The sequence below is a fragment of the Seriola lalandi genome, unplaced genomic scaffold, assembly GCF_002814215.2.
Source record: "Seriola lalandi dorsalis isolate HSWRI2012SDOR001 ecotype SW California unplaced genomic scaffold, Sedor1 jcf7180002054588, whole genome shotgun sequence".
NCBI classification, from domain to species: domain Eukaryota; kingdom Metazoa; phylum Chordata; class Actinopteri; order Carangiformes; family Carangidae; genus Seriola; species Seriola lalandi.
Genome location: NW_019525141.1, coordinates 1583367 through 1608145, shown reverse-complemented (window position 1 = coordinate 1608145; position 24779 = coordinate 1583367). Strand labels below are relative to the sequence as shown.

General features: G+C 42.8%; 2 protein-coding genes across 3 annotated transcripts in view; one reads left to right on the top strand and one right to left on the bottom strand.

Annotated features, from left to right (window-relative positions):
- LOC111664432 (SNF-related serine/threonine-protein kinase-like) overlaps positions 1–20182 on the top strand; it is a 28631-nt gene extending 8449 nt beyond the window's left edge. The window contains exons 3-7 of the mRNA XM_023419017.2: positions 6444–6656; positions 13767–13901; positions 15395–15593; positions 15731–15840; positions 16313–20182. Coding sequence (XP_023274785.2) covers positions 6444–6656; positions 13767–13901; positions 15395–15593; positions 15731–15840; positions 16313–17498 — 1843 coding nt within the window. The 3' untranslated portion in view covers positions 17499–20182. The remainder of the gene's footprint in view (positions 1–6443; positions 6657–13766; positions 13902–15394; positions 15594–15730; positions 15841–16312) is intronic.
- A 1264-nt stretch (positions 20183–21446) lies between these two features.
- ano10a (anoctamin 10a) overlaps positions 21447–24779 on the bottom strand; it is a 35564-nt gene continuing 32231 nt past the window's right edge. For both annotated transcript variants that reach the window (XM_023419012.2, XM_023419013.2), the window contains one exon: positions 21447–22644. In XM_023419012.2, the coding sequence (XP_023274780.1) occupies positions 22578–22644 (67 nt within the window). In that variant the 3' untranslated portion in view covers positions 21447–22577. The remainder of the gene's footprint in view (positions 22645–24779) is intronic.

Sequence of the window (24779 nt, the reverse complement as noted above, 5' to 3'; positions counted from 1 at the left end):
ATTCCTGTGTGTGTGTGTGTGTGTGTGTGTGTGTGTGTGTGTGTGTGTGTGTGTGTGTGTGTGTGAGCCTCTCTGCTCTCTATTCCCTGTTGACTCATCGAAATGCATTTTCACGTCTCATTTAATTAATTATTCACCAGCTCCTTTTCTCAGCCCTGCTCCCCCCTTCTGAGTTTTGTTTGTTTTTTGTCATTGTAGAAATTAAAATCAACGATTACTTGAAACAATATTTTTGTTTTATACCCCCTCAGCCCCCCCCCCACAGCCACTGTAACCCCCATCAACATACAGACAAACAAACCCAGTGTAGATCCTGTTCTTCTCTCAGCGTGACATGGTAATTGTGTTGGTGTCGACTGTGTTTGGGCCAATCACAACCATGCAGAACACTGTGTTCCTCTGTTTCCTGTCCTTACTGTACAAACCGCATGGGCTGCACACACACACACACACACACACACACACCCACCCACACACCCTCAACCTCCTTTTGTCTAATTACTTCACACACATCAGCAGGAGCGTCAGTTCATTTCCTGTTGATGCCATTGTTTGACTGAGAACATCAGGACTATTCTGATGCTAATTCTTCTCTCTCAGTTCCTTTCACACACTGACATGTTCTCCAGCTCGTGGGTTGATGGGATCTCACACACATGCACCTTCCTCTGAGAATGTGTGGACTAGCTTTTATACACCAGTATGAGTTTGTGCAACCTATAGTGGAGAGAATACGAGCAGACAGCCTCATGTGGCTTCAGCTTCTATTCAAGCTCCGGCTCTATAGGTCCCAGGGGAGAGAGAGGGATGAGACAAGGCATCCATTTGTAGGAGAGGCGAGTTGTGGTTATAGCAGCACATATGCTGAGAGTTCAAGCTTCCTTTGCTGCTTGTTGTGTAACAGTGGTTGGTTTTCTGTTGCTTTGAAGACTCAGTGTGTTATGTGTCTGCAATAAGAACGGTTCAGCCAATTATAACAGAACAGCTACATGACAGCAGAACATCAGATCTCCTGACTGTTTTGGTCTCATATAAACTACACTCAGATACTAATAAGCACATGCTCTAATTAATAAATGCCTACAGTCCAGTAAGGGCCACAGATGCTGGAGCCAGTAGCTGGTAATGAAGGGTGTTTGACTATTAATGGTTTAAAAAGTCAAACAGCTGTTGGTTTTTATGATTTTATATATCTATATAAAAAACCTCAGCAAACATGCAGACCCTCTGACCCATCCTCTGACAGTGGGTCAGTGGGTCTGGTCTCCTCTGTCCACTGACAAATCAGCTTCATAGCATGGCTGATATCAGTGTGGCTCCTCTCAGGCTACATACACACTACTACATAAACCACATCTCTTTTGCTGCGTTGACGCCTGGCTTTTAAAGCATATTCATTCATATGCTTTAAAATTTCATGATCTGGTCGACTTTAAAACTGCACGGATAAAGCACAAAATCACTTACTCCCAAACTGGATTCAGAGGCTGTTTGAGATCAAAGAGAGTCTGTATGAACTGAGGGGAATAAGTACATTTAAAAAAACAAGGGTAAGGACCAATATTAAAGAAACTGCATATCTGTCAAATGGGAAAACATGTGGATGAGTTGTGATTTATGAAATAAGAATGTGTAGTTCACAAAAATATTTAAAAATAGGGTGATAAATAAATACAAAACTGAGATCAGCCATCCTAAATGTAGCAGTGAAATGTTTTTTTTATTTACTTTTTTTCTCATTTTCTCTGTTGGTCTTTGTACATGTGACACGCTGGAACCCCTAGTCTTGCCTCTTGTTGAGTGTTTTGTTTGTACATAGGTCAGTGTCAATCTTAGTGGTGAAAAGTTCATTCTGTTTCTGCTTCTCTTCGTTCCTGTTTTGGGTGACTATACGCTGGCCTGTAGTGAGAGGCTCGCCGATTCATGTAACGTTATGTAGCGAGGGGAGGTGTAATAAGCTATAGCCTCAGCCTACACCTTTTCAGCCAATATTGGTGTGTTTTTCTATGTGTATTGACTATGTATAAATATTAATAAGGACTGAAATAAAATTGAACTGAAATGAACATTACTCCAAACTTAACTTTCTTAAGTTAACTTTCAGAAAAACTCTGGGGTTGTGTTGTAGTCTGGATGGACAGAAACTGAGACCTTTGGAAACAGTGACACAGACACTCGCCTCTCCTCTTGATTGGGTCCTGTCAGCGTTGATTACCAGTGGTAAATAGAACATGGATAATGAATTAGAAGTGTTACCGTCCTTGTTGTCTTTGCTAGCAGCTGTTGTTCAGTTGAATTCAGCATTTTAATGCTACATCTGTCTTTGCTGTTCCTCGTTTGTAGTATTTTGTGCAACTAACCAACTTGAGACTGGTTCCTGTCCAGCAACACACACATGCCCAGTGTTGGTAAATTGTCATGTGATATGTGTTTTCAGGTGTGTTAGGGTGGATGGAGATTGTTTCTGATATGGAGGATAGTGATGGTAGTATGGACGTAGCCTCAGAAGTGGTACTCATTGTGTCATTTTGTGGTTCGAAACTTTATTGAAGTGACAACATATTTTTGATTGGACAGTTGATCATTTTTTCATGTGTTGTGATACTCTGATATGTAAAAAGCCTTAAGGTGGTATTTTTTTCACCTTTTTATACTATTATCAATATTCACATGAAACAATACAAACACTGACTGTCAGCTCCCTGTATCTGGAGCCTGATGAAGCCGTTTGTCATAAACTACAAGTCATCCAAAACTGAAAAACATCAGCGCGTCGTAGAGCTGCATTTGGACAACAAATCACATATGACAGTTTTTACCTCTGAGCAGTGTAAACACAGATCAAATATACAGTCACACATTTGTTTAAGAATAAAGTGCACTGACCATATTCATTGTTAAAAGAAATGACAAATTAAATTTCATTGTTCGTTTCTCAGGAGAATTGTTTTTGATACTAGCAAAGTGATAAAAGACTGTTTGTGAAGAAAGAAAGAGGATGCTCTCCATGCAACACAGTGAGGCCTCTTCTTTAGTCAAAATACTGACACTGTTTAAGTATTGTTGAGGATTATAGAGTAGGAAGTGAAATAAAATTTAATTCATAGTATTGATCAACAGCTTTCACACATGCAATTTTGTAATATTATTTCCCCGAGTCAGTAAAAAACACACTTCTTCTCCCGTTTTGAAATGCACAAGGACTTGTCTTGTGCGTTATATATTTTTTAATACATGTTAACTTTATAATATATAGAAATCAAATGTATGTTAAATGTAATTTTTTAGCAGTACAGCATTTGTGTGCAGATAGTCAGACTCTCCCTGCTGCTGCTTCTGCTGGAGCCGGTTTGAGTCCTCAGGGAGCCTGGCGAGCTCTGACTAATCCCCCGTGTGACTGACAGATAGCAGAGCACTCTCGGCCCAGCCTGTTAGCCTGTAGCCTCCATCCCATAGTCTGCTCACACTCCACCACAAACCCACTTGGGGATTTGATAGAATTGGAAAAAGATTTATTCAGTGGAGCCAAAATTAGATGGTGGTTGCACAGTTTTCTCAGCTTCAGTGTGTGTGTGTGTGTGTGTGTGTGTGTATGTGTGTGCGTGCGTGTGTGTGTGTGCTTGTGCGCGCAGATGTCATGATAAGCCTTATACCAGTAAAGGTGCTTATTTAGCTTTTAGTGTTTGTTTCGTAACCTCATGTGTGGTCTGAGTCGGACTGCAGGACTGTGGGTTCTTTGCATCACTGGAAACGGTTTGTCAGAATAGTTAAGTATTTGTATTTTCACCGTTTTCTTGACACACACCGTTTCTTTTTCCTCTTTGTCGATCTTTCATCTGCAGAATGTACAATCTCAGCTTTCAGCCTCATTATACAACTGACAAAGATGGCTGACGTCTGGATGCGTGATGCTTTTTTTCCTGTGTTAGTTTCAGTAGAATCACTAGAATCCATATCCCACTTAATCCTATTAAACTGCAATCTCAGCTCTCAACAGTGTCATTTGTGTGGAATTTAAGCTGCCACCTGACCAGCTGTACTTTCACATCCTGAGCTCAGGCTGTCACTTTACATTATACCCCACATATTCAGAGCTTCCATCTGTTACTGCTCCACACACCGTGTGACACCAACACAACAGGTTAAACTACACCTGAACAAGCAGCTGTGCTTCAGCAGACGTCTGAAATATTGGCTACACCTCGAACTGAATGCGTCCACACAGAGAGGCTGATGGAAGATTTACAGAGCCTCCTGCAAACAACTGTCAGCTTTAAAGGTTTGGGACACTGGAGCTGTTCATTTCAAGCAAAGTATTCAGACAGATGATGTAACTGGGCACAGCTGCAGAAGAGTACATTTAAATCCACCGTCACTAGGTTAGATCTAATGCTAGACTTATCTTAACCTCAGTGGGGAAGGACTAATTTTAAAAACCAGTTAAATATATTAAAACTTCAGTCAGGCACTAACATGAAGGGATATGGAAGATGTATTTTGTCTCTCATCATCTCCCATTGCGCACACACATTAAAGAAAAAGACATAGAAAACATCGGCAGAAGAGTAAAGAGCAGAAAGATTTAAGGGCTGAGTTTCTTTAGGTTGCTGATGACTAAAGGTGATCAGTTCTACATGACCTATGTAATGTTACAGTGGGAGACTAAGATTCCCTGAATAACAGATGTAGTGAAATCAAAATTTCTGTACAAATCTCCCCACACAGAAGCCAGATATTGAAGTCCTAGTGGTTTAGATTTGGCTGACAAATCCTCTTTGTGAATGTGTTCTAGCTGCAGCAGTAACAAATCTGATGGCCTGAATCCTTCAGAGTAAAGTCACAATTTCCACAGCAGCATTTACACATAGTTTGTGCATTAACAGTCAGAAAGGGGGTAGAGTGGACTTCAGTCTGAACATGTCACCGCTGTCTACAGATGGTCTGTCTAGACTGGATTGTTATGTGACCCCCAAATATATGTATGCACTGTATATGTTATATGCTGTATATATTATTAGTCTAAAATAATGTCACTACTAGCTGTCATTAAAGGCCTGTTGGTTTTATTTCTTGTATAAACATGAATGTGTGTGACTGACAGACTGACTGACTACTCCCCAAACTTTCTCTGTGAGTGATCATTGTACAGTAAATACACTCTCTGCCTTTAACTGATGTGTGTGGTGATGTTGTCAGAGGACGTTGTGATTATAAAATCAGGATTTTAGCAGCAGCTTTGAAGTGACTGCTGGTTAACATGTAGTCTTAATCGGCCATGTTTCAGTCACTGTTTCAAACTAGTTCAAACAGAATTACATGTAAATGAGAAGCTTTAATGTTAATTCAACTGAATTAAAATACTGTGTATGTGACCACAGAGAGGAGGAGAGACGAGAACAGATAAACAACTGTAACCAGCTGACACTAGATTGAAACCAGCTGACACTACACTGAAACCAACTGACACTACACTGAAACTAGACTGACAGTAAACTGAAACCAGCTGACAGTAAACTGAAACCAGCTGACACTAGACTTAAACCAGCTGACACTAGACTGAAACCAGCTGACACTCGACTGAAACCCGCTGACACTAGACTGAAACCAGCTGACACTAGACTGAAACCAGCTGACACTCGACTGAAACCAGCTGACACTAGACTGAAACCAACTGACACTACACTAAAACTAGAGTGACAGTAGACTGAAACTAGACTGACAGTAGACTGAAACCAGCTGACACTCGACTGAAACCCGCTGACACTAGACTGAAACCAGCTGACACTAGTATGAAACCAGCTGACACTAGACTGAAACCAGCTGACACTAGTATGAAATCAGCTGACACTAGGCTGGAATCAGCTGACACTAGACTGAAACCAGCGGAAACTACACTCCCGCACATTGATTTATTTGTTGCAGTCACATACTGATCCTCCCCCCTTCTCTCTGTCTCACACACACACACACACACACACACACACAAACACACAAACACGTCTATCACAGTCAGACTGATCGGTCATTCATTACTTGTGACAGTTTGGTCCTGATGGGTCTCGCACCTCAGTGCTGGAGCTGCAGGCGGTGGAGCAGATGGAGTCTTTCTAGCACCTGGGCAACCAGCACCAGCACTTTACCAGCATGGGTAACCCAGCAACAGGTGCTGCTGGGTCTTCAAGCACCCGTTTCTTCTGAAGTGACTCCTGTTCCCACTCTAAAGCAGGACGAATGCTCAAGTCTCATTACTCAGGCTGCCAAAATAAATCAGCAACAACCAGAACCAAATGGCCAGCTGGTCAGATGGAGACCACATCCCTCCATCACACATCAATAAAGCTGATATTTTTACATGAATTCTGTGAAGTTAAAACTCAGATTAAGTTAAAGTATGTGCCCACTCTCCCTCCCTTTCTCTCCCTCCCCTCCCCTCTCCTCTCCAGTCTTATAGACCGGATGCTTCAAAGGGACCCCAAGCAGCGAGCATCCCTGGATGAAATCGAGACACACACCTGGCTGCAGGGGGTTGACCCATCCCCAGCCACCAAATACAACACTCCCCTGGTTTCCCACAAGAACCTGTCCGAAGAGGAACACAACAGCATCATCCAGCGCATGGTGCTGGGAGATATTGCTGACCGAGAAGCCATAGTCGAGTAAGTAGCTGCAGGCCTCACTTCCTCTCTACTGTACAGACACTGTGCTGCACTAAAGCTGGAAACATGCATTGGCATTGCTCTCTAACACTGCTCCCATATAGGCTTGATTTTATACTTACTGTATACTATACTTGCTTTTGAACACAGTGTGGCATTCTCACATTTTTAAATCCTTATGATGTAAGACGTTCTCTTTTAAAGCAGGGTTAATGGTAAATGCAGCAGGGCTGGGTCAGAGTAGTTACTAATAATCAGTCAGTTTTTACCTAATCATTTGTCCTTTAGTATCTATAGGTTGTTAGCATGTGGCTAGGATATTCTACAAATACCACACTCGCCCACATTTAAAACTTTAATATTCTTGTTACTGGAAATGATGTGTAACATGTTTTCCTGCCACATAGGATTTAGTCTATTGATGAATACATTAGTAGAACGCATGATTATTCAGTCTGTGTAAAATGTCACAGTCAACATTCCCAAACTGCAGTATGTCCATATAATTCTATATAAAAACATCCAGCATCCAAAATAACCACAAAAACACCAGTTTCAAACTGAGAACATTCAGTTTGTCAGGTTACACCACATTCAGGAAGTCCATGAGTGTGAATGTTAAAACACTGCACAGTGGGTTATTGGATGTGATCTTACAGCTTTGCCTCAACAATCACAAAGTATTGAGTAGAAATATTCAGTTCACATCACAGAGTAAATCTAGGGATATGGGACTGGGCTCTAGCATGAGAAAATGTGGTGCTAATGAACAAATGCAGAGGTGTTTCCATTGGTCCAGTTTATGGACATATTAACCAAGAGGTCATATGAAGTAAGAAGTTACCAACATAATGATACTAAGAGCTGTAGAGGAGTTTCTGGTTGTGTCCTCTGAATCTGGGCAGGAGTGAAATCCACAGCCTGTTTGACTGTTACGACCCCGTTATTTATAAAATGTAAACGTGATGAGATTAAAACTCTTTTTACCAACGACTTACATGTAGTTTATTAAGTTATCTAAAGGGCAATTAAATTTAGAATTAATCAATGTCGATATTTTTAACAGTTATCATCAGTTTAAACTACCAGGCAAAAGTTTAAAACTGCTGCAGCACCCGGGTGGCTCACCTGGTAGAGCATGTACTGTGAAGGATTAGTCCTAACCACAGAAGTACAACCTGTGCCCCTTTGCTGCATGTCATCCTCTCTCTCTCTCTCTCTCTCTCTCTCTCTCTATCTATCTCTCTCTCTCTCTCTCTCTCTCTCTCTATCATTCAGTGTGTTAGTGTTTCTGACATTAAACCATAGAACAAATAAACAACTGGATATTTTAAAAACAGCAAATCATTGAATCTGAATGTTTGACTCCTGCAGCTGATCTCTCTCTGTCATTCTCTCTACAATGGAAAGAAATGTGGTTAAGAAAGTGTCCAGTTCATCCCAAACTAGCTCCATGGGGTTCAAGTCTGGAGACTGTGCTGGTCTTCATGAAGCCTCCATCTGGTTCTGGGCCCGTATTCACAAAGCATTTTATCTTACTACTAAGAGTATTCCTAAGTGACGCCAAACGTTTCTAACTAAAAGTTTTCTCCTAAGCCCTATTCACAAAGCTGCTGAGACCAACTTTCACTAAGGAAAAGTCCTCAGCTAAGAGTGCGACTCTGTTGCTATGGCTGATGTCAGTTTTCATGGATGAGCTCGCTTGCAGGAACCACAGTGATTGGTTGATGAAAGACCATCTGTGCCGCTGAAAACATATGTTCAACATCCCGCAGTAATAATAAAAAACACTGAGAAAAAAACTAATACACATTAAATAATAACAGATCAGGTGCTGTTTAGTAAAGCAGTGCATTCTCCAAAATGCATCTGTATGATCAGGTTTGTGTCGACCGAGGAGAATTTCATTTTACAATAAAAACTTACATTCAATTCTCTCAGTGGGAAAGAAAAAAATAAAACTAACCTGTCCTAGACGACCTAACTAAAGCTAACTGGCAGCCTATTAGCCACAGTCTGTTGTAGCTGTACCTGTTGTAATGTAGCTGTGGTCCCAGCTGTGGGTTGAGGTGTGAGAACATTTCCTCTGTCCCACCAGGTGACATCCAGCTGGAATATGAGCCTTTCAAACAGCTGATCAGGTCACTCTCCATTAAGATCCATGACTCGTGTGTAGATCCTGAACACTGAACAACAATGTTTACAACTGTACAGGCAGCGTCAATACAACCTGTGTGTTGATGGTGTGATTTTGTTTTCCTGTTTACAATTACCTCCTCCTCTTGTGATGGTGCAATAACTTTTACATGCGTTCCATCTCTGTCACCGATCACAGCAGGTAGACCGACCATGAAGCTGCTTCATGTCTCTGTAGTTGTTGAACATCTAAAAGAAATCGTATGAATTCTCCTATGATGTCGGGTCAGAGCACATTTATTGTTTGGTGAATACAAACAGGAGATTATATATATATTAGTAAATCAGCTGTGAATAATGTTGAGCCACAATCATTAATCAGTGAGAACTGGACTCACAGCTGCAGACAGCATCATGTAATTACACTGACAGCAGTCACACTGCTCCATTTTGTGCCTCCATAGAATGTGGGTCAACCTGTTTCTGTCTCACTTCACTGTCCTCGTGTGTGAGGAGCCACATCACACACACTGACACTAATAGACGGCTGCGGTTAAAGTGAAAGACACTGACTGTCCTCCCTGCAGCTGCAGGAGAATTCCTGTGCTGCTCCATGCTGAGGGAGGGGAGAGGAGCTGCAGGGGAACATTAGAAGAATCAGAAAGAGAACAGCTGCTGATTTCAGTGTGACACTTTGTTTCACAGCTCACCTTGGTCTTCCTCTACAGAACCAATACACACACCCATGAAGTGCACACCAGAGCACAGCCAGTATGTTGTGGACCGATTTGTCAGTATAAAAGTGTCACAGAAAGATACAGTCATGAAACTTTACAGGTGTGTAGTTGAGGTCAAAATGAAGAGTTTCAATTAGGGCTGCCACTAATGACTATGTTTCTATCGACAATCTTATCGAATAGTCGATTAGATCCAGAAAATCTAAATGACACTGGCATAGTCAATAAGTCCAGATTTAGCACTGAGTATTTATCAGCTACAAGGACAAAAGATATGAAAAAGCTCTGTCTACAAATGATCAGACAACCCTTACACATGAAGTAATCCTTCACATGTTTGTGACTGATCTCACTGTGCGCAATAAAACATAATAATCACAAAATAACATTGGTTAAACAAGACTTAGAGTGAAGTGATTTGAACTGTGATGTCGTCAACTCAGCTTCAGTTATCTTTACTTTTTTTTCCGACGTTTCAACATTTTTCAAGAAGTGAATGATGGAAAAAAAAATCTTCCTCCTCTCATATTTTTTCTCATCAATGGCCCTAATACTCTTTCATAGTGTCCGGCGCAGCCTCTGCCGCGCTCTGTTTGCACCGTGTGTGTGTGTGCGTGTGCGCTGTGTACCTGCAGCCCAGCCTCTCCCGGAGAGCAGAAAAATATAATATTATATATAATATAAATATATGTCATCTGTGTCTTCATGGTGAGGTGATCATTTTCACGCTACTTAATGATAATAAACCACGCCCCTAATTTCTCCTTGCGTGTAACTTAAAAACGTCTGACTGCAGTCACGTGGGCCATGTCTGTTTTTGCTGTAGTAATCCTCTGAGGTCTCACAGTGGTTAGGTGATATGGTCTGTTGCTCACTGAAAAACTTGATTTTATTTTAGTTTTTGAAAGAGTCAGTAAAATGAACAGCAGCTCCCTGCTCAGTATAACCCTCACGGCCACTATGAAACACATGCTCACAGTTTATCTGTTGTAAATTAGTTAGCCACAAAGCTCATGAGCTGTTAGATATACAGTGTCATACTCATTCTGCCTAAGCAATATAGGTCAATATATTTGCAATGCACTCGTCAGTACAGTTACAGTCGTGTCAATATTTTCACGGATTATATTTTACTCAGTTTGTCTCAGTGCCTTTTAATCTCCTGAGCTGATGACATCTCATTCAATATAGCTGATTAGAGCTGGCGACTTATACCAGCGGGAAAACACTAGAAATAACTGTGTCTACAATGAGACAAGTAAATGAGAGTGAACGCTAATTCAGACCCGCCCCTACACTACACTCTGTGCTCTCCTGTCTGGTACAGTGGCTCACTTTACGCTCAAGTGTAATACAGCAGAGACCTTGCTCAGCGTTCACAGACTGTGTGCTACAGAGAGCTGTGTCTCCAGGTCTGATGGTTCTCACTCACTCAGCTACAGAGCAGGGGTTTGATTGGTTCTCATACTTTAGGCCTGTCAGTCAGTCAGTTCTGCCCCATGTGATGAAATGAAGCTGTACCTCATGTATTAAGACACATTTCTGAAGGAAGTTCAGCTGCAGTTTCTGCTTTTCTATTTTGTAATCATGGTTCAGTTTCCTGAGGATTTAATGTGAGTTTATTCTCAGTAAGTCCAGATATTAAATTCTTTATGTCTCAGCCTGACACACAGTGGAGCATCCATACATTTGTTGTCTTCTATTTCTGATTTTAACAAGTAACACAGCTTTTTTTGTATTTATAAATAAAATTCTGTTCATTTCATATGCTGTATGAACATTATGTAATGATTAAAAAAAAAAAAAGCGGTGGTATGGTCTGATAAGTTACACTGTATCATGTAACAGCCTGATGCTGTTAATACTATTAGTTTTCAAGTAAGAGCAGGATTTCATAAATGGAAGCCTCAAATAATAACAGGCACAAACACGTAAAGAAAAAAAAATGTTAAGTGCGTTTCCTTAAACCATTTTATTCATGTGCATTTCAATGTGCACAAGAAAGAAAATATCGCAATGACTTGAGGTAAACAATAGCAAATTAAACAGATGCAGATCACAACAACACAAAGATGTTTCCTATTAAAATATGATTTAAATGAGAAATGGGAGAAAATGAGAATGTATGACATGAGCCTGATTCAACCACAACACCATCTTTTCTCACAATTCAGGTAAATAAAAAGCACTGTTTAAAAATGTGCATCATGCACTCCATCTCCATTTTCACTTTTATTACATAGTTCAATTTAACAAAAGTGTAGTGTAAGATTAGTAATGTTTAACTCTCTGAAACAACAGAGTCTCATCAACATATCATAACACAAAGGTTTATGATTTACCAAACACCTGAGAGAGAGAGAGAGACTCTGCTCTGTTCAACTGTCACCACCAGAGTCAGGCAAGTTACTCCAAAACTGTAATTAACTACTCATTGAAGTAAAAAAATGAATTGTATTACTTTAATAATTACTCAGCAACCCTTAAGATTACTTGTGTTACTTGTGACTGCTTACAGCTCTCCAGAAGTCCCGCCCTCAGCAGTGTGGCTACACACCCTCCACCTCTAACAGAGAGGTGACCCCTGAATGTTAATGTAACTGTGGCCAAGAACAGTAAGACGACTAGGTGTTAGCTGGAGTTGCCTCTCTCCTCTTCTGGTAGAAGACGTACCACCTGCCCCACCCCTCAGCCACATCCCAGACCAGTCTGCCCATCGAGCACAGAGATCAAATTGACATTAACCTCCATCAAACCCCCAAATGTCAAAGAAACAGCTGAGTAACTAATGTCGTTGTTGTAATCCCTTACACTGAACTTACTACATTGAAAAAAGTATCTTATTACTTTAACTGGTCACCACATGTACAAATAAAGAGAATTATACTCAGTGATTGGATGAGAATACCACATATTATGACTGATAAATATCTCTGCAGCTCTGACCCTGAGGCTCTGAGGTGTGTCTGTAACAGTGTGGAGGTTACCTGTGAGGCTCAGGCACTGAGTACAAGCAAATATACAGAGGACGAATGCTGCCACTCTCTGTGTTTACAGTTGTTGGCTGCATTAGTTTCATTAATGTGCAGCCTCAGCTGTGATCCTACCAGCTGCACAATGTTCTTCCCTCAGAACAGACTTCACACATCAGGTCTGAGTCACAGAGGTCAGCAGGTTCTCACCGGTATCATGTACTAGGACAGGATGCCTCAAAACCACATCAGTCATCACAGAGGTGTTTTCCTGCCTTGGATGTTTATGTCTCCTGTCTCGTCCGCAGGTCTGTTCAGTTCATCTGATGGACCTGAGAGACAGACCTGCACCTGACGACACACTGACACAGTGTTGTGTTATTGTCTGTGGAGGAAGCTCAACCACAGTCTGGCTTTTCAGCTTCACTGTTGTTTTGTTGTTTGTGTTGCTGCAGAGTTTTCTCTCTTCTTCTATCTCTCATCTCTCAGAGATAAGATAACATAAGGTACAAGTTGAGGCTTCACATGATTTCATACATAGATCAGTTTTTCCCTCAGGATGAATCCATTCTTACACAGTCCTGAGCTGTTGTCCTGAAAACTTCACTTCCTTTCAATTTGTTTATTGATTAGTTGATCAACAGAAAATTGATCTGAAACCATTTTGATACTCTAGTAAATGTTTGAAAATCACAGATTTGTTGGTTGGTGAATTCACAGTGTTTCTGAATATGACAGAAGACTGAAAATCTATTGGTTTTGGACAAAACCAGACATTTTAAGACATCCCCTAATGATGTGGGAAAATCTAACATTTGTCTGTTTTCTATTTCATTTTATAAACAAAACAATTCGTAGAGAAAATAACTGTTAGTTTCCTTTTGAGAGGAACAAATGAGCAAATTCAACCACACACCTTCACATAAATCGTGGAATTGTTTAATTTATTTTGGATTATGTCTAATTTAGACACTTATCTGCAGAGGCAACCCAGGCAAATGTTTGGGCCCGCCAAGCGTAAAAGGGGTAAATTTTGCAAAGACAATTATAGTGCACTGCTGCTGCCTCAAAATCCCCTTAAGTGGGTCCCGTGCTATCGTCTATGGATAACCTGCATGTGATGTGGTGGTGCGGGCTTCTTCAGTGGGCTTCTTTGTCTGGGGCCCCCCATAGTCCAGGATTGCCACTGCCCATCTGTTACTGTTCATCCTCTTCTCTTATGTCTTGTTTTCAATTATGTTTGTAATGTGTCCGTGTTGTTTCAGAGCCCTGGAGACCAACAAGTACAACCACATCACAGCCACCTACTACCTGCTGGCAGAGAGGATCCTGAGGGAGAAGCAGGAGAAGGAGGTCCAGACCCGCTCGTCCAGCCCCAGCAACATCAAGGCCCAGTTCAGGTAAAGAAGAAAAACTGTCGGAGCAATAACAAGATGCCGCAGCTTCTATTTGATCCAGAGGAGCGACCCCTCCCCTGCTGTTTTTTTTATGAACAAGTTAAGAGTGTGAGTAAGACCTATCACAACTCATCATCATAATGACTGAGTCATAGTATGAGCTGAGTATAGAGGGTAAATGGACCTGTGTCGCTCCACTGCCTCACTCCAGCCACAGTTACTTCAGACTGGGTCAGTTCTCCAAAGGTTTCTTTTCCATTTGTGTGTGGACTGAGCCTCCACCTGCAGCCTCCACCTGCTGGGCTCCGGGGACAGAGTCTGAACTCTGAGCAGATTCTGCACAGTGTTTTAGATTTTCCATCATTATTCTAACTGACTGATGTTTTACATTCTTCCACTTCCCCCGGTGAGCTGAGTGAAGATCATATATCCCAGTTCATCCTTTATCTGTCTAAGTGGTTCTCCTTTGCTTCCTTGCCAACATTGTTCCTCTTTAAAGGAGGAGGACGGTGATGTACAGTTATAAAAGGAAGAGCGACGTAGGAGAGGAACAAATAAGGAAGAAAGGAGTGAGGCAGCTGTGGTGTGAAACACTGGCTCAGTTCCCTCCACATTCCTGCTCTGCTCTACACAGAGATTCAGATCAGCTATGTGTCTGACAAAACCTGCCCCCATCAACCAGGCACCCATCAGTGTTACCACATACCAGCATCATTCACAGCAGAACCAGCTGGATCACAAAAACTCTATCATACTACATCATTGATTATCAGTTAGTAAACAGCACAGAGTAGCATTCATCTTACCAGTAAGTGGAGGGGACTGGATGTTATTCTGTGCTCTATAACAGTGGCCCTCAACCTTTCCGAGTCACGACACCCCAGAATGATCAAGTTGGTGTTTGCGACCCTGCATTGGTTTCGGCAATGTACATTTAGGCTGATGTTTCTGAAGCTTGTTGGAGCCGGTGCCTTGTTGATGGTGCTGCTGTGGGACCTTCGGGTGACGCAGCCTCCTGTCGGCCTGAGTCCTGAGCTGCAATATGTTTTCTGAGAAGCCATCACTCCACGTGTTCCATGTGATGTTCAAAGCTGGCTACAGCTGCTTGGTTAAACACCATCCTGTGGCACTAAAGCAACTAAATGAGTTCGGGTTTTTGTTCAATCATGAACTCATGTGCATGTGACTCTCGCACGCAAATACACACACACAAATACACACACACACATAGATGGAGACACAGACGGAGGCTGTGCTCTGTGTGAGGGACTAAATAAGAGCTATAGTCTGTCTCTGGTGGCTCACCTGGTGGTTCACCTGGTAGTGCGTCTTCTGTGCTGAGACATGCTGCGAAGGCCATCACACGTGTTCTAAACTGGTCTCTTCATATATACCAGCTGATAACCAGTTACTGATGAAGCTAAATCTTGTGTTTAAAGCAGTGAAGTAAAAGGCCCCCCTCCCCCCTCTATCTGTTATGTTTCTGGTCTCCACAGGCAGTCCTGGCCCACCAGAGTGGACATGCACCAGGACATCGAGGACAGCTTGGCGGCGTCCTCCATCTCCCATGCTGGAGGCCCCCAGTCCCCGGCTCGCAGCGCCGAGAACCTGCTGAACGGACACCGCTCCAAGGGCCTGATGGAGCTGGGCCGGCGGGAGGAGACGGTGACGGACTCTCTGGGTCTGCCGGCTCAGGTACACGCGTCCTCACCTGGAGCTTCACCTCTAACACCACAACACTTTGACTCTGTTTGACTTTCTGCTGCCATAGTTACTGGACACCTCAACAACCTGTTGGAATTTATTTTGTTCTTTTGAAAATATTTCTTTAGGGAGCCTGTGCTGCCGCCTCGGGCCCCGCTCTTGGCTCTGGTTCTGGGACCATCAGGGCCCCCAGTCCCTCCACCTCAGGATCAGCCAAGCAGCGAACCTGCCTGTTCAGGTCTGATCGGTCTGGATCTGATTTTTTACTTATTTTGTGTCTTTTGTTTGTTTGTTGGTTTTTCTGTTTAAGTATTTTTGAAATCCATTTTCAGTGAATGAAACAGGCAGATCTATGGATGCAACTATTGATTATTTTCATTATTGATTCATGTCAGTTATTTTCTGTATTAAACAATTAATTGTTGAGTCTATAGAAAATTAAAAGTTAATATTACGTGTTGAAGATTTAGAAATATATTGATCACATCTTCATATTTGGAAGCGGAAACCTGCTGAAGAAATACTTAACTAAATACTTAATCAAAATACTTGATCCACTAATTGATTAATCAACTAATCATTTCAGCTGTAGATACCAGGTCTGGACCCACAGCAGCTGCTTTCGGGTCGACACAGTGGCTTTAAAACTTTGTTTTGCTTTATGATTCTGTCCTGTTACAATAAAAATCTAACATCTGATTGTTTCTCAGGGTGGAGGAGGATGAAGAGGAGGAGGAAGAGCAGGACCCATCTCCCCTCCCGACCCAGGTGATCTTGCGGCGTAAGCCCCCCTCCGTCACCAATCGCCTCACATCCAGGAAGAGCGCACCGGTGCTGAACCAGATCTTTGAGGAGGGGGAGTCGGACGACGACTTCGACATGGACGAGGGTCTGCCGCCCAAACTCAGCCGCCTCAAGATGAACATGGCCGGAAACGCCACCAGCCTGAACACGGGGGCCAGCTCCTCCTCGTCCCCGGGGTCCACGCAGAAGCGCTACCACCGGCGTAAGAGCCAGGGGAGGGGGTCGTCGTGCTCCAGCTCTGAGACGAGCGACGACGACTCAGAGAGCCACCGGAGACGTCTGGACAAAGACTCGGGCTTCGGTTACGGCTGGAACAGACGGGACAGCAGCGAGGGCCCCCCCGGCAGCTCGGGAGGCAACGGGGGAGGCAGCAGCTCAGGGCAGGGGAAGCCTCCCGGAGAGGGCGGAGGTTCCTCCGGTCCAGACCGGAGTCCTCCTGGAGGGGGTGGGAATGGAGGTGGAGGGGGTGGCGGCGGCGGTGGAGGAGGGAATGGGGGAGGAGGAGGGGGTAACAAAGGACAGGACAGCCCCTCAAGTTGTTGTAACAACAGTAGCACCACTAACCCCACCCTCAGCACTCTGTCGCGCTCCGCCCGCTCGGCGAGCCGCAGCACCGAGCTGGTGGAGAGTCTGAAGCTCATGAGCCTGTGCCTCAGCTCGCAGCTGCAGCACCACCGCGGGGGGCGGGGGGGCCGAGGGGGTGTGGACGGAGGAGGTGGTGAGGGGAAGTTAATCATAGACCCTCGCAGTCTCTCAGGCGGGAGTGTGAAAATCCAGGAGAAGTCCGCCTGGAGGATGTGCATCAGCTCCTCGGCGAGCCTAGACACCATCACCCTGCCCACCACCGCCGCCCTGCCTCGCACCCACTCCGCCCAGCACCACCACCGCAAAACGGCGCCGCACAACCCCCCCGGCCTGCGGTCGGGGCCGGGCGACAGGAACGCTCACAGCAACCTGAGCACTTTGAAAAACGGCATGCTCCAACTACCTCTCTGTGAGAAGACCATCTCTGTGAACATCCAGCGCGGTGGAGGCTCCAGGGACGGTCTGCTCTGTACCTCCGCCCCTGCCAGCTGCTGCCAGGTGATCTGAGGCACACGCACCCCCCCACCTCCGGCCCCACCCCCATCACATGACGCTGCCCCTCCTCTGACCTCTGCACCTACTTCACATCATTTACTCAACACACTACTCCACCTTTCACGTTCTGTCCTGTGTTGCTGTAGCAGATAGCTGACCTCACCTGTCCGTCAACATACCTGCCTTCTGCTGTCGTCTCTGAGCTCCAGCCTCCTCACTGTGTTTCCTCTGAGTTCATGTTGCTTTTATCTTTTATATCTTTCTTTTTATCCTTCTTTTACATCTCCAGCTGCTTCGGATGAGAGGAACTAATATTTTCTTATTTACTGGTTTTAGAACAAAAATGACTGAAGGTTTGATTTGATGGAAACACAGAGGTGAAAGAAACAAGAGTCAAAATGAGAATGAAGTTGTAGTTTTACCCCAAAAAACAAATAATATAACAAGAACAGTTGTATTTTTGCATAAGTTTTAACTATTTAGTCATAAGTTTTTACAAAAATATTTGTAGTATTTCAAGATGAAGTTATAATTGTAGAATAAAAGTCAAAAATATTTTGAAAATACCGTTATTTAGAGATAAAGTTCTGACTTGATCATTTCCTCTCATGATCAGCTCCTAGCTGCTGTTACTGCGAACACTAACCTGAAGCCTTAGTGTGAGAGGGGCAGGGGACCAAAGGTGTGTTCATGTATTAATTGACAGCTGTGAGCTCCCGCTTCCTGACTCTGTCCTCCTCTGATTGGTTAGAAGAGTGAGGCTCCACATTAAGTCATGTTGTAGCATATTTCAGCTAAAAACTATTGGAAGAAAGTTTCATACTGCAGCTTTAATAAAATCACTGTTAAGATTAAAACTTTTTTCTTGAAATATCTTGAGACTTTTTTGTAAAACTACGACTTTATTATAAGTTTTAACATTATTCTAAATTAAATGGTCTTTTTTTAGTTTTGTAATCCAGACTTTTCTCCTTTTAAAATTCTTGTAATATTGATTCATTAGTAGCTTCATCCTCAACATTGACCCTGATGTTCTGCTGCGTGTCTGCAGAAACATACAGTAGATCTCCATGGTAACAGACTAACACTTCCTTCCTTCACCTCTGTCCTTTGACCTCTGAGTGTGAGCTGGCAGTGAGATCAGAACTTTGACCACTTCAGGGAAGAGGACAGGTTTTAATGTGAGTGACCTCTGACCCGGTTAGATCTAGTTTTTAAAAACCAGCTGTAACGTCACCTCCAACAAACACAGCCCTTTAAACCGGGACAGTGTCTCAGTTCAGCTTTTAAATTGGAGAGAAAGAGGAGAAACTGATGGTTCATCACATGTGTGCACTCCTGTGGCAGCAAACAGCTGATTACATTGATAACCATGTTTATAACGTTACTGCTGTCCACTTATTTAAATCTGAGGTATTATTTTTTTACTCATGACGTGTTGTTGTTGCTGATACACGATATTTGTTGCGTCTGACAAAAACACACGTAGTCTGCTGTGATTCGACCTCTGCTGGCTCCTGTTGGTCCCACCTGCACTGACGTGTCACCCAAAGCTCGCTGCACATGTGTGTGTGTGTGTGCAGTGTGTCGACTCGTGTGTCGATTGTGTGTATATACAGTTTGTTGAAAAGTAAAGTTTATTTTTAAAACGTGTACATTTTTGTTTCTTTGAGCGATCTGCTGTTTTAACATGTTGACAGGGGCTAATGTGACATCTCATTGGTTAAAGTGTGTGTCCAGGAAGTATTCAGACCCCGTCATTGGTCACATGTTGTTATGTTGCAGCCTTGCGCTAAAATCCTTCAGTCCACACTCAAGAAAAGTGTCTGAACACTTATGTCAACGTGATGTTTCAGTTTTTTTGAAAATAAAGCTACAACGTAACAACATGTGAAGAGGTGAAGGGTCTGAATACTTGAACTCTCTGTAAATCACCTGTGCAGGAGAGAAAGCTCACGACTCACAGCTTTAAAGGAGCAGACCAAGAGATGAACAAATGAGAGAGAAGAAAGAGGAGATTCTTTAAGGGCATTGGCAATAAGCTAAACAGTGTGTTGCAGCTATCTGTACAGAAACATTTTGTCATTCGTTTCATTTTTTAAACCCAAACGTGTGCAGCCTTAAAACTGCTACATTAAACTGAAAAGAGAAAAAAAGGAAAAAGCTGTTTGAAATATTTTTTTTGTCTTTGGTTCTTTGTCTGTTTTCTTTTTGAAAACCAAATGTACATAAAGTTGTAAATATGGTGCTCTCTCTCTCTCTCTCTCTCTCTTAATCTAGAACAGCAGAGTGAACCTCTTGGTGCATAGCTGTCCTGTAATCTAGCCTTATGATAATTAGTAATACTGTATGGGTGTCTCAGCTAAAAATAAAGCCGTGTGAGAAAAACGACACGATTTTCTTCATAGCGTCAGGTCTTTGACTGTTGTCTTACTCAGCTGTATCCAGGTGAACGACGTGCATGTGTTTCAGTGTTTGACATTCAGTGACTCTGAGAGGAAACAGAATCAGCTGCAGAAACGTACCGGACCAAAAAGCAACAGAAGAAGAAGAAAAAGAAAAAGAAAAAAAAAAAGAGAGAGGAGCTGGAACTGACAGGAATATTCAGTGTATTATTCTGTAGTTGATACCTGTTGTCAGATGTTACATATAGCTATGGTAATATCCAAAAATAAAATGTGGAATACTGTCTCATACGTGTCGTCTGCTGGGTCTTTCTTCGTAACACCTCTTCCTGCTGTACCGCTGAACTTCTCATGCAGGAGCCCAGTTCATGTCCCTCTGATGTCCTCTCTCTGTTAGCCTCCACCAGCTTATATATGTTATTGTGCATTTTATGACTAAAGCATGAAACTCTCTCCAGTGTGTCTATAAAACCTGAAGGCATTTCAGATTTGACCTCTGGGACAGGACAGACGGTGACCAAATTTCAGGCTGTCAAATTTAGATTTTCTTCACTTTTCCGCAGACATGAAGGCGATGTACGTCAGTTGTGTTTTATCTTTATACTCTTATTACATGAACATGAACATGAGTGTGGTCCAGAGCAAACTAGCATGCTAGCTTCTGATTCAAATGTTTGCTAATGTGCTAGCTCACAGCCAGGGATGTACTGGGACTGTAATTCAGCCCGGGACTTGTGATGGAGAGGCCCTATTTTTTTTGGCAGTAATTTTAACACTAATAATGTTTTTGTGGTAAAGAGAATCAAATTATGCTCAAGACATTCAAGCCACTTCAGGATGTCTTGCTGACGGCAAGTCAGAGCTGGACTCACAAAATACTTATGACTACCAAAATGTGTACAGTCAGTCAATAGAGGGCTCAGATAGTTACAATGCTGTCTGTTTTGATCTGAATGTGATTTAATGATGGTTTTGTGTCTTAACATGTTGCAAACTGTTGTTTATAATGTATATATATACGTAATTTTAGTGTATAATAATCGATGCATCACTAATGCTGTCCCTGCCGCTGGATCCCGCCTCATCAGTGGCCACAGATCTTTCCACTACGTCAGTTTGGTGCATTCAGCTTCATCCTGTGCCAGCATTTTTTCTTTTTTTTTTTTTTTTAATTCTTATTTTTTCTGCACCACCCATTTCTTTTTTGTCTGTCTTTTTTTCTTTTCGCCAGGTTTCTGCCAAAAATGCTCTGAGCCGCCTCTCTGCTCTTGCTACACAAACTGGATGCAGAGCCCTCGAATAGAGATTCCGTGATGATTCACACACACACACACTACGTGACACTGAGGAGGTTTTCTCTCCACACACTCAGCGCTCTGCCTCGACACTCAAGTAACGCAGGAGCTTCCAGGGCAGACAACACACTCCTGGTTTATTCTGAGAGGTTTGTGTGAACAGGCCTCTTCACCTCCACTACATGACACTGGTCAGACTGTGTGAAGCATGTTTGGGGCCTGCAGCAGTAAAACCCAGTAACAGAACAAACAGAGGCACGTTTCATCTTGTTGTTTATAGGTTTACTGAAGCCAAAGAGCAGCACAGAACCGTCAGTAATAATGTCAGGATATAAAACACTGAGATCGGCGTCGCATTTCAAGGCACCAGGGTGTTTATAAGAATTTATGGTTTAAAGCTTCAAGTCATTTTCATCAACACTGGAAGAAACAAAGTAATTATCGTAGTTATAAGGTAATACCCTGGTCACATCACATGCTGAGAAAATACAAAATCAACATCATCTCATCACAAGCTCTTGGATATGGTAACAAAGAAAGGCCATAAAATAATAATAAATAAATAATATTGAAATTGAAATTCACGGCATTAAACATTTTACTTTGAAAATCATCCCGCTGAATTTATGTGGTTTGAATTGTTGCTAGGTCTTAGAAATTTAAGATCACATGACTGACAGACCGTCACCTCTGTGACAAAACAACATTTCTCAAAGTAAAATATTTGACTGCTAATGTGCCATATTAGTTGTGGTTAATTTATGCGTTGGGTTGCAGATTAAATCTTTTTGGCCTCTCTTTGCTTCAGTACTCGGAGCACAGAACTGGGAGTAAGACGTCTTCAGTTGCAAGCAGCTGCGGTACTGAAGCTCAGTTTATCTGTGGTGTAAGCCAGCACGTTATTGGTGAAGTGTGTGAGGTTATAACACCTTCATAATCGTTTTTGGACGGTAGGCAAATTTTGACAGTTAAATAATCCCAAACCACAGTCCTGACTGAACCCGACCCACCGTGACTGAAACAGAACAAACAACTGAAAACTACATCCACCCATCCTGGATATAAAAATCTATATTTTCAATAGAATATTTTGTCATAATACAGCATTCATCCATGATTTGGACATGTGACTTTTACCCATTTTACCCATTTATCCCACGTTTACACCAAACCAAAATATAACCCCATTACAGTACGTCTCATTTATAATACACCTGGTACAGAGGTACACTCTGTTTAATGACAAGTTTCAGTGATGCTGTGAAGACGCTGCAGATAAACATGTGCATGAAAATCAACCGCATAAACTCAAAAAATAAAGTTGTTCATGTCATAATACAAACGTGTGGATGTGTAAACAACAGTGTGATGTTGAAGCTGCTGCAGCTCCGTCAGTATCTGTAGACTCTCCTCTCCTCCTCACTGCATCTTCCCCAGCTCCGAGGCTTCAAGCATTTTCTGAAACACACGACAAACAGCAACAGTCATATTAATGTATTTCACTACAGAAAGGTAGAGTGTGTGTGTGTGTGTGTGTTGGCATCCATACTTCTTTATGAGCTCTGCATTCTATTTGAATAAGAGGAAGAAAGCACCATCCAGCTGCATGTGATCATGTGTACGTACCCAGTGAGAGAGTCTGTGTGAGTCCTTCTACTACTTACATTACAGCTCCATCCAGTCTAAAGGTGTCTGTCCATGTGTAGTTTGATTATAGATCAGGTCTAGGTTCTATATTAATACTGTGAAAGTATCAAAGCCTCAGTCCACAGAGAAATGCACACAGCCTGTATTCAGAAACTGAGCCTTAAAACCAGCCGTCAGGACTTCTGTAACTTTGTGATGTCACAACTAAGCAGTCATCGCTCTCAGCTCACCGACCTGTTGTTAGTAGAGCTCCAGAGAGAAGCTTGACAGAGGAGATGTAAAACTACACTGAGATGGTGTTTGGTTCTTCAGACCACAAATATATCTTCTTATGAAACTTCAAATAAAACACAGAAGAAGAGGAAAATATGGCGCTTTAAAAGATGTTTCAGGTTTATTACATTTAGAGACGTTTGTCATCTTTGGGCATCATCCTTAATAATAATAAAATACAAGTTAACTGTTGAGATCTGGAGTCCAACAGAGCAAAAACACAACCAGTCATGTTTTAACCAAACTCGGATTTATCTGGAATAAAAGGCCAACAGATAATTGACTGTATTAACATCCATCACAGTTTACACACCAACTTTCTACCTCCAATTTACTCTGGAAAAATAATACAGCTTGTGTTTCTCGTCCCATCAGCAAAGACTCTGAGCAGAACAATATAAGGACGTCAGTGTAGCGCCGTCGCAACAAGCACACAGCTGAAATATTGAGCCATAGACAAGCCACCTGTAGTGGACGATGAGCAACGTCACAGAGAATAACAAACTCAGATAACTCCTCTGTGATACTCTCACATGAAAGTGGATTTAGTTTTGACAATTCAGTAACCAGAGCACACTAACAGTGTGAGTGTGGACCAACAGGTGAAAACGATGCTGAGACGCTGTCCTGACAGAAACCACGTACACCGCGACCTTCCGCCCTCCACCAGTGAGCTTTAAAGAATAATGTTTGTCTCAGTCAACTTTCTGGAACTTTCTGGAACGACGTGATGAAGTGAAGTGCAGCAGACACGGTGTTTGCCTTCAGACAGAAACAGTCTCAGAGAGAGAGCTTCGTTCTGTCGAGACGACAGACGCGTGCAGAGATCAGTTTGCCTGAAGTCCACCAAGGCCTTTACCATGATCACAGTGACGACCGGTGCTGTGGAAGCAGGAGCCACTTTGACCGAAACCATGGCGCTGTGCATCAACTTTTTTTGTTTGATTATTAATTAAAGGTTTGAGATCTTCCACCGCTGAGATTGAGTTGTGTGAAAAATGAATATATCCAGCGGAGAAAAAACCTCAACAACATCTCGCTCCACTGTCATCTGGAAACATGAAGCCCAGACTCTCTGCTGGGAAGAACAACAGTAGAGATATTTGAATTGACAAGTGACGGCAGGATGAAAAATCTATAACACGCATCATTAATAATGAGGTTTGTTTGCACTTCTTAAAGCCCGAGCACCGTCTGTCCCCGAAGACCCTGCAGGACACGCACACACTTCACTGGCTGGTGTCACCTGATCCAGAGGTCACCACCAAGAGACAGAGTTTTTGTCTCTGTGTCCCAGAATGACCGGAGTCCTGAGCGGTGAGGGCTGCGCACTTTTAAAACTAACATGAGCAGAGCGGGACGGCAGCTGAGCAGAGGCCTGGACAGTGTTCTGCAGAGGGCCCCTGCAGACGGACTCTGCAGGGGCCGAGGGCCGGCTGTCTGGATCCTGCAGAGACAAACAGGAACAGCAGGCAGGTACTGTTTGTACCGCTCTGCTGACAGCACGTATATCAGCGAGGATCATGGGTATCTGAAGAGCTGGAGTTACACCAGCCAAACTCTGACACCCCCTCACTCAGTGCTGCTGATGTTGTTCATTTTTCACTGAATAATTCCCCTCTGCTTCTGGCAAGATACAGAGCAAGCAGTCTGATGCAGGGGGGGGGGGGTCT